Consider the following 10,212-nt stretch of genomic DNA (forward strand, 5'->3'; position numbering starts at 1 on the left):
TAACCTTTGCCTATAATATTCTCTTCCCTCTTGCCTTGATCTGCCTAATTTGTACACACCCTTTATTCCTCAACAGAGATTTCATCACCTCCAGGAAGCTTAAGTGACTCCTAAACCAGGTTAGACGCCCCCCTGGTATTTTGACAGAATCCAAGATTTATCCTACCAAAGAACTTATCACACTTTACTGTAATTACCTGTTTAATAAATATATATGTATCCCATTAGCCCTTAACTCTGGGAGGGCAATGGTCATGTCTGCCCCTGATGGCTGGCACATAGCAGGTGCTCAATAAATAAACAAACCTCAACTGACCTCTGGAAGCTCAGGGCTGAGGAGAGAACTGGCAAGGGGGCAGAATGAGCTATAAACTGACCCAGGACAGAATTCAACATTTCACAACCTCACAATTCAACACCTCAGAGAACCGAATGACTCTCAGCACATGCCTCCAACTGCCAAATGCACGATGTTCTTGCTGGGCAGAGATCCTTGCCATTGAAAGCACCACCTTTCAGTCCATCATGTAAGAAGCTCTTTCAAGATCTCTGCCCCAATCCTGGCCTTACTGTGTAAGTGCTCATTCAACACGTCAACAACCATATTTGTGTGGATCTGCTCGTACAGTAAGTACTGACTCAGGAAGGGCAGAAACTCTGCTCTTAGGAAACGTCTAACTTTCGTGCAGTCTCACCCCAAAGCGAATCCCTAGTATGACACAAGTATACAACTCTTACCCAAGACTTAAACTCTGGTGTGAGTTCTCTGGTGCTGCATAAGGCCTGACCTATGCCTAAATGTTTTCCTACATTCATTACATTCGTAAGGCTTCTCCCCAGTATGGATTCTCTGGTGCTGCGTGAGGGCTGAGCTCTGATTGAAGGATTTTCCACATTCATTACATTCATAAGGTTTTTCTCCAGTATGAATTCTTTGATGTTCAATAAGGATAGAGCTTCTACCAAAAGCCTTACCACATTCAGTACATTCATAACCTTTGTCTCCAGTGTGAATTTTCTTATGCTGAATGAGGGCTGAGCTCCGGCTGAAGGCTTTCCCACATTCACCACATTCATAAGGCTTCTCTCCAGTGTGAATTCTCCGATGCCTAATGAGCTCTGAGCTGCCCCTGAAAGCTTTTCCACATTCACAGCATTCATAGGGTTTTTCACCACTATGAATTCTCTGATGTCTAACAAGGTCTGAACTCAAACTAAAAGCTTTGCCACACTCTTTACACGCATAAGGCCTCTCTCCAGTATGAATTCTCTGATGTCTAATCAGCTTTGAGCTCTGGCAAAAGGCTTTCCCACAGTCCAAGCACTCGTAGACCTTACCCCCGGGGTGAACTCTCTGTCGTGTTACAACATTTGAGTTCACACTGAGAGTCCTTTCACTTTCGTTACGTCCAAGGACACTCTCTTCTGTGGAGATTTTCTTGTTGAAGACCGCCAGACTAAGATGTCTTTCCTGAGAAGGGAGCTGACTCATTTGGTTCCTTGCAACTGCTCCTTTTGGCTTCTCAAAGATGTGCAGGCCTCCCAAAGCTTCTTCAACTATCTGTCCTGAAGGAGTCTCCCCAGGGAGTCTTCCTGGGGATATCATGGCTGCTGATGCTACACATTCAAAAATTTCTTGCTTTGTTGTTAATACTTCATCACCCACCGGCTTGCCATCTAAATATGTGAATAGAAAAATACTAGTGTCATTTGATCCCCATGTCAAAAGAAAGGAATCTATTATAACCAGAATAGAAAATAACCAAACAAAATAGTTATTTACCTACTAGGAGGAAAACTCTTAAGAACTAGCTTCCCAATCCAGAATTTTGAGAAGTGGCCTGGGGTAGTGAGAGGTGGCACCCTCAGAAAGCAAGGGGGACAAAAAAGAGTCAGCACTGGAGAGGGACGGTGAGCAGGGAAACACATCAGTTAGAGGAGACAGTGATACATAGGAGTAGCAGTGAGAAACCAGGAAGCTAGGAGACAATCCTGGGTTAGAAGAGAAGATGCATTTTTTTTTTTGGTAATGAGGGAAAGGAAAAGAGGTGATAGGGAGTGCTCAGGAAGAAGAGAGAGGTCTAAGACTCTTAAATAAATGGTGCTCCTAGAAAAACAGGAGAGCAGGATATACGATTAGGAAATGCATTCAGGGTTAGAACTGAGCAGAGGTAGATGAGCAGGAACTAGAATGCATTAAGTTAATTGCAGGTTCTGGTAGGTTCTAAGTAGATCAAACGATTATAAGCAAATAGAATAAGACATACAGAGCATGAGAAAAGGAATACTCTCGGATCAGGTAGAAGTCTCATATGTTCACTTTTTCATGTGTAAATGGTCAAAGGTAGATGGAAACAAGAGACAGCTGTGATTTCCTGGAGCCAAACTTTCAGCTCTCACACAACAAGCCCCTTTCATTTCAAGATTTCTAGTAGCTCAGAAGGAGACTACTAGATAATGGCTGAGGCAACTTGAATTATTTTGAGGGTGAAAATCTAAAAAACTGCTCAGTTACTTTCATCCTCCCAAAAGTCCTCCAACCTCTGGGGTGCCTGGGTGGCTCAGTCGGTTAAGCATCCAACTTCGGCTCAGGTCAAGATTTCATGGATCGTGAGTTCGAGCCCTGCCTCAGGCTCGAGCCTGAGCCTGCTTCAAATTCTCTGTCTCCCTCTCTCTCTCTGCCCCTCCCTTGCTCTCTGTCTCTCTCTCAAAAATAAATAAACGCTTAAAAAGAAAAGTAGACAAAGGACACAGAGAAAAAAAATACAAATGGCCAATCAACAAATTAAATGATAATTCACTAATAGCTATAAACCAAAAGTCTTCTAACCTTAAATACAGTTTACAGACCAGGAAACTAAGGCTCAGAGAGGCAACATAACCTATGTGAGGCCACAGAATTCACAATTTAAGAGCCAGATTCAAAGACGCTCAACATCAAGGCTTGCCATTTTCCCCTAAGTCCCTTCTGCTATTTCCCTACCTGTTCAGGGTGGCCTATGTGGTCTAAAAGCCTTTTAACTAGGGATGTGGTCTTTAATTGCACATTGACAAACATGCTTTTAGCTTTCATGTTATGTAGATGATGCTCCACTGCCCACCCAGACCCGCTTTACTTATAGGGTGCCTCCTTGCCCAGCTGCTGTTGAGTGTTGGCTCCTAACCACCCAGTTGCCCTCTTCTCTGGAAAGTCGCCCTGGCTGATGAGAACCACCTGGCCCAGGATGTTATTTCCACCCTCACTGCCCCACACCCACCGCCTTAAGAAGGGACAGCTCAGCACTGCAGTTATGCTGGAGGAGGGGAGGGTACCCCAAACCCCCAGAGATTAAGCCAAGGCTAGGTTTTACCCAAGACCACATCATAACCCTGCTTCTCTCACTCCATTACAGATTTCTCCTGAAGAGCAAACCCTCCTTTAAATCACATGTACCCAAATCTCCACATCTCAGGCTCTTCTTCTGGCAAGACATTCTGTTAGGCTTGTGAAGAACCTATGGAAAGATTATAACCAAGGCTGTAAGGTCATAAAGCTTCAACAGTAGAGTTTGAGATGGAAGGACACTGGAGAAGGAAGGGGCTTTTCTTCCTGGTGCTGTTGTGCTCTGTTTGTTCCTGCAGCACCTGCTCACCACCAATTAGTCCCAGAGGCGCCATCCCTCTGGGTGGCTTCCCAGCAAGTCTGGTGTCACGGCACCTCTCCACAAGGGTTCTCGGCACCCCAGAGGGTGGCTACCACAGCACACACACCCTCTCCCTGCGCCTCATGAATGGCTTCCCTTGGTACCCTAAAGTGCAGCTTCCCAGAAAGTTCTGGCAGCACAGCACTTCATTGAACATGTCCATCCAGCCATCCAGTGGACCACAGCTGTGTCCTCTCCAACAAGATCTGGATCTCAGCTCTGACAGGGCAGGAGGAAGATGTGGTACTCTCTCACAGATTTGTTCCTTCCTTGGATGCTGTGCCTCAGCCCTAAAGATTCCCTATATGTGTTATTCCCGTATTATTTAGACTTTTTTTTTTACCACTTAGTAATTAACCCCATTATAGTCAATAATTCTTTTTTTTAACTTTTTTAAGTTTATTTATTTATTTTGAGAGAGAGAGTGCATGCAAAGGAGGGGCAGAGAGAGATAGAGAATCCCAAGCAGGCTCGACACTGTCAGCACAGAGCCCAATGTGGGGCTCGAACTCTCGGACTGTGAGATCATGACCTGAGCTGAAGTCAAGAGTCGGATGCTTAACCAATGAGCCACTCAGGCATCCCTAGTCAATAATTCTTAACATTCAACTTTCCCTGTTCAAGCTACTACGTAGTTTCTATTACTGATACACTATTCATCTCCACCTTAGAGACTGCCTTGCCAGTGGATCATTAAAAAAAAAAAAGAGTATATTGGTCTTTGAATGTTACGGGTGTTAGAGAATTTTATTAGAGACCTTAATTCTTCACCCAAAGTTAGAAATTATATTGGAATTTCAGATTCTAGGCAGAGCCAATGGAAGAATATTTCAAGGCACAGAGGGGACCTTTCCACTAGACTTAATGAAGCCATAAATGAATGTCATTAAGAAAATGCACTATGCCACAGATGATAGCCCCACCATCATCCTCAGCCCCAATGGACTGTGACTCCTCACCTCCCTCATGGGAAGCCTGGGACTCTTGAGTCTCACTCTTGCACTGGTTCTCCAAGGGCTGGAGCTGTATACTCAGAGACTTCAGTGCTCCTATGGATGTCATTTCCTTCCAGATCATTCCTTGGCCATGAGCCGTGTCCTAGGAGTAATCAAGTACCAGCACTATGATTCTGAGGATACAGAAGAAAAAACAAAACAACAACCAAAAAAAACCCCTAGAACAAAGGGACAAGGCAGCTGGAGTCAGAAACTCATCCAGATGATTAGAAAGAAAACAACAGGACTAAAAGCCCTGGTGCCTTGGCCCCAGTAGACAAATAATAACCCAAAGACAAAAAGTTTGTAACTTTCTGATAGCCACGTCAAGGCCACTCATAACTTACATAACTATTAACTTATAAAAGGTAAAACTAACAAACAAAAACACCTACTTCTTACCTGTTGCCTTGGTTCGTCAAGTTCTTTCTCCAGCTCCTCCAGCATAGTCACGGCTTGCTCTCCGTTCTCGGGCCGGTGCTCTCGCAGCCAGGCCTGCAGCTCCTCAGGCAGGATGGCCAGGAACTGCTCCAGCACCAGCAGCTCCAGGATCTGCTCCTTGGAGTTCACCTCGGGCCTCAGCCACTGATGGCAAAGCTCCCGGAGCCGGTTCAGAGCCTCCCGGGGCCCAGAGGAGTCAGAGTAACCAAAGTGCCTGAACTGCTGGCGGAAGGTCTCCAGGCCACAGGTGTCTCCCTGAAGGCCAAAGTCCTGCCCACAAACATAATTCTCTTCTTCAACCTTCACAACTATAAGTCCTTCTTGTTCTTTCGAAGCATGGTAGGCCAAGGCTGCAGTTTTTCCTGACATTCTTGGCAGAGACAGTCTGAAAATGCTGCTCAGTTGAGGCAGGGAGGGAATGAAAGTCTGTGTCTAAGAATTCTGATTCTTCAGGTAGCTCCTGAGATGGACAATGTGGAAAAAATGTGTTTAGAATACAAATACAGGATTTTGAAGACCAGTTGCCAGACAGCGTAGTAATGAAAAGTGACTATAAGGGAGTTTCCATATAAACAATAGAGGGATGCCTGGCTGGCTCAGTTAGTAGAGCGTGCAACTCTTGATCTCAGGGTCATGAGTTTGAATACCATGTTGGACATGGAGCCTACTTAAAACATAAAAATAAAATAAATAATACAAATAAATAAACAATACATTAATGGTGATTCGGGATTTTTTCAAGACATGAAATAGAAAATTTAAGAATCACCAAAATCAACTCAGCCTTTGGAAATAATGCTAGGGTTAACATTGGGGATAATAGTCCTCTTAGATCACGGAAAGCAGGAAAAACACTGTGGTATATTATTACTTCTTAGAATAATAATCACCGTTTTATTGAGTACTTACTAGATGCCAAACATTAGCTGGGTATTTAACATAAATTTATTTAATTTCCCTAATAATTCTATTAAGGACAATCATAATGTGCTCATTTCTAAATGAGGCTACTGAGAAGCATAAGCTGACCAAAAAGACAGGTAGCCCATAAGCAAGAGAACCAGATTCTCCAACAAGAGTATTGAGCTCTATTAGCCGTGGGGTCTCCCCCAAAGAAGGGAATCTGCACTTAATAAACACCTATTGGGGCACCTGGGTGGCTCATTCGATTAAGCAATTAAGTGTCTGACTTCGGCTCAGGTCATGATCTCACAGTTTGTAGGGTTGAGCTGTGTTGACAGCTGTGCTGACAGCTCAGAACCTGGAGCCTGCTTCAGATTCTGTGTCTCCCTCTTCTCTCTGCCCCTCTCCTGCTCGTGCTCTGTCGGTCTCATTCTCTCTTAAAAATAAATAAACATTAAAAAATTTAAAAAAATAGGGGCACCTGGGTGGCTCAGTCGGTTAAGCTTCCGACTCTTGACTTTGGCTCAGGTCATGATTTCACAGTTCTTGAGTTCCAGCCCTGCATCAAGCTCTGAGCTGAAAGCACAGAGCCTGCTTGGGATTTCTCTCTCCCTCTCCCTCTGCCCACCCCCCTTCCCCCAGCTTGCGCGCTCTCTCTCTCTCTCAAAAAATAAATAAATAAACATTTTAAAAAATCTACCTTCCATGGGCGGGGCACTTTACAGATACTATTTTATTGGGGTTTAACAATAATACTATGTGATAAGTATTATCATCCCCATTTTACTGATGAGGAAACTGAGATTTTTAAAAGTTAAGCAATTTAGGAGCGACTGGGTGGCTCAGTTGGTTGAGTATTCAACTCTTGATTTCGGCTTGGGTCATGATCCCAGGGTCTTGGGATCAAGCCCTGCATCAGGCTCCACACTGAGCACAGGGCCTACTTAAGATTCTCTCTCTCTCTCTCTCTCTCTCTTTCTCTCTCTCTCTCTCTCTCCCTGTGCCCCTCTCCCCTGCTCTCTCTCTCTCCCTCTCTCTCAAATAAAATAAAGAAATAAAAGTTAAGTAATATACCCAAGGCCCCAACCTGGTACATAGCAAAGTCAAGATATGAACTTAGGATTGCCCAACTCTAAAGTACTTGTTTTTTTATTACAGATAGGGGTTAACCCAAGACAATCATGGTTGGTACTATTTAAGTGATTTAAAAAATGTTAGGAAAGGGCCATGGAGAATGGCCAGAGTGAACGTACAAACAAGGAAAAATTCTTGACTTTAAGTCACAGGTTCTAAGACAGTACAAAGAAAAGAGGAATGAATTCCTTCATCCATTATTTCGACAAATACTTGAGCTGTGTGCTAGGCAGTGTAGTGAACAGGATTCTCAGGAGTAAAAGGTGTGTCCTCAAAGACTCCATAGTGTGGGAGAGCAACAGGGAAACCAGGAAATACAGTGTGGAAAATCCAAGGATAGAGGGAAGCAGGCAAGGTAGCACAGAGAAAGACAACTAAGACCAGGAAGACCTGCCTGCCTGGGAGAGACATGTCAGCAGTCTGATAAGAGTAAGCCAGGTGAAAATGTAAAGAAAGGTCATTCAGGCAAAGACAACAGTCGGTAGAAGATATGGCCCACTGAGGAAACTGCAGGTGTTTTAGGAAGGCCAGACTAGTGGTTGTCTCCTCTGGCTCAGAATCAGCCATGGAGCATGGACCCCACAACAGACTTCCTGAGTCAGAATCTCTGTGGGTAAGGTTTCAATAAGTGCCCCCAAATGCTTCTGATGTGAAGCCACGGTAAAAAAACAAAAACAAAAACAAAAACACAGCCAGAAAGCCTGTTAAGAAATAGTGAGAAAGGAGATACCTATGGTCTGACAGGTTGCATTGCAGAGTTTGAATTTGATCCCCACAGCCACAGGGATGGCTGGAGCGTCTGTCTGCCCACTCGAGAAGGAGTACAGAGAAGAGACAGAAAGGGGTCTGTTGCCACCACTTGGGCAAGGAGGGCCCGAGCTATGGGAGCCAAAGGTAAAGACAGATTTGACAGGAATTAGACACACACTGGATAAGGGTTTGGAAGAGAAAGGAGTCAAGAACTTGGATTTTTGGCTGGTGCTGGTGACTGAAATGATGGTGGTATCATCATTTCTTGAGCTATTTATGACAAAATTCAGTCTGAGATACCTACAAAGCAGCGTTCCTAAACTGTGTTTTTTCCCATATACACCTAAACAGAGAAACTCAGGAATATTTTTCCTGTTAATTTTTTTAGTATTTGAAAAATACTAAACACATTTGTTTAGTTCTTATCATGTGACGATTGACATTTAAAAAATCCCCTAGCGATGCATCATCATCAGATCTGTGCATCACTGTGTACATAGCATTTACCAAGGGTTGCATCCTTTACTTAATGACCACTGGTCTAAGTCATGGATCTTGCCCCTTAATTTCAATATGTTTGTGATACTATTAAATTTCTGTTATAAATATTATGCTCCTCTACACAGAGTTCCATAGGTTAGCCCTTAAGTCTACCACTGTTTTCACTGTCTCCCAGGCATCTCTACTCTGGATCTCTCAGCTGAGCACCAGCCCTATTTATTCAGTTTCTCACTCCCATAATGCCTCTTGAATTTCTCAAAAGGACCTCAGACAGCACATTCATGACCAATTGATGATTCCTCCCACTCCAAATCTGCTCCTCTCCCAGTGGCCCCCTCTCAGGAAGTAGGAACATCCACCTGGCTGCACTTCTAGAAACCTGAAAGCATCCCTAACACCTCCTTCCCGTATTTAATGCAAATTAAGCCCTCTTGATTTTATTGCCTATCTCCAGAATCTGCCCCTCCCCATCTCTGCCACCACAATCTTCATGCCAACAACCATCCTCTCACACTATACAGTAACACACAGTATGCTTATACTGTAACCAGACAACCTTTTCAAATTGCAAATCTGATCCTGTTCCTCTGACCAGTTTTTTTAAAAAGCAAAAACAGAAGCAAAAACAAAACCTTTAGCCAATCTCTTTGATTATACTCATCTCATTTACAGATGCCCGAGATGGGCCCCCAGCCTGTCAGAACCTCCTACGTGGGGCTTTATATTTGTAAAACATTCTGCAAGTAATTCAGATGTGCAGGCAGGGTTGGGTTAGTCAAGGAGGCATAAGAGATACAGTTAAAGAGAATTGTGATCCTTTCCCTCAGAGCACTTCTCTCATTTTGTCAATTTATATGCTTTAGTGGGACTATTGGGTTAATGCCTATCTTCTCCACGATTAAAACTGTAAGTTACATCAACATTTTTGCTCACCATTTTATCACTATCACTCAATCCAATGCACAGTACAGAATATGTATATGTATATATACCCATATATATATTCATATATATCCATATATATTCATATATATCCATATATATCCGTATATATTCATATATATTCATATATACGAATATATATGTATATATATGAATATATATATATATTCATATATATACTCATATATATTCATATATATGAATATATATGAATATATATATGAATATATATACATATATATTCATATATATATTCGTATATATTCATATATATATTCGTACATATACTCATATATATTCATATATATACTCATATATATTCATATATATACTCATATATATACTCATATATATACTCATATATATATATATAAATGACTACTATTGTAAAAAAAAAAAGTTTCAAAGAGGCAGTGGTCAACATTGTCAAATGCCCAACAAGGACTGAAAATGTTTCCATGGCACTTCTCATAGTGCAGGGAGATGACAGCTCACAGGAAAAACACCAGCTTTGGAGTCAAGCGACACAACAGTCTGGAATCACAGCACAGCCTCTTACTAGTTGTGTGACAGCAGTCACCAACCAAACCTTTCTCAGATTCCATTTTCTCTCCTAAAAATGGAGTTAATAATACTTTCATTGCAGTGTTACTATAAGAATTGGGAGTAACAGACATCTAGAGTAGTGCTTGATGTATTAAGCGTATCTTTTTATTCTGGCGTCTTGACATCTGGGCCTTGCTTTCACTGGAAGGACTGTCCTTCCCAGAGCTAGCAGATTCCTAGAGATAATAAACTCACCTACAGGGTGCTTTTCATATGCAAACCAACCCAGAGCCCACACCCCACCACCTCCTGTACTG

The 10,212-nt window shown here is 42.7% G+C and overlaps 1 protein-coding gene across 1 annotated transcript in view; it reads right to left on the bottom strand.

The window, feature by feature from the left end:
- Positions 1–10,212, bottom strand: part of LOC101093719 — an 86,845-nt gene continuing 76,633 nt past the window's right edge. Inside the window, exons 10-12 of the mRNA XM_045041277.1 lie at positions 5,081–5,551; positions 4,643–4,781; positions 1–1,677 (exon numbers count right to left, since the gene is read on the bottom strand). Coding sequence (XP_044897212.1) covers positions 746–1,677; positions 4,643–4,781; positions 5,081–5,551 — 1,542 coding nt within the window. The 3' untranslated portion in view covers positions 1–745. The remainder of the gene's footprint in view (positions 1,678–4,642; positions 4,782–5,080; positions 5,552–10,212) is intronic.

The sequence above is a fragment of the Felis catus genome, chromosome D3 (assembly GCF_018350175.1).
Source record: "Felis catus isolate Fca126 chromosome D3, F.catus_Fca126_mat1.0, whole genome shotgun sequence".
Taxonomy (NCBI): Eukaryota; Metazoa; Chordata; class Mammalia; order Carnivora; family Felidae; genus Felis; species Felis catus.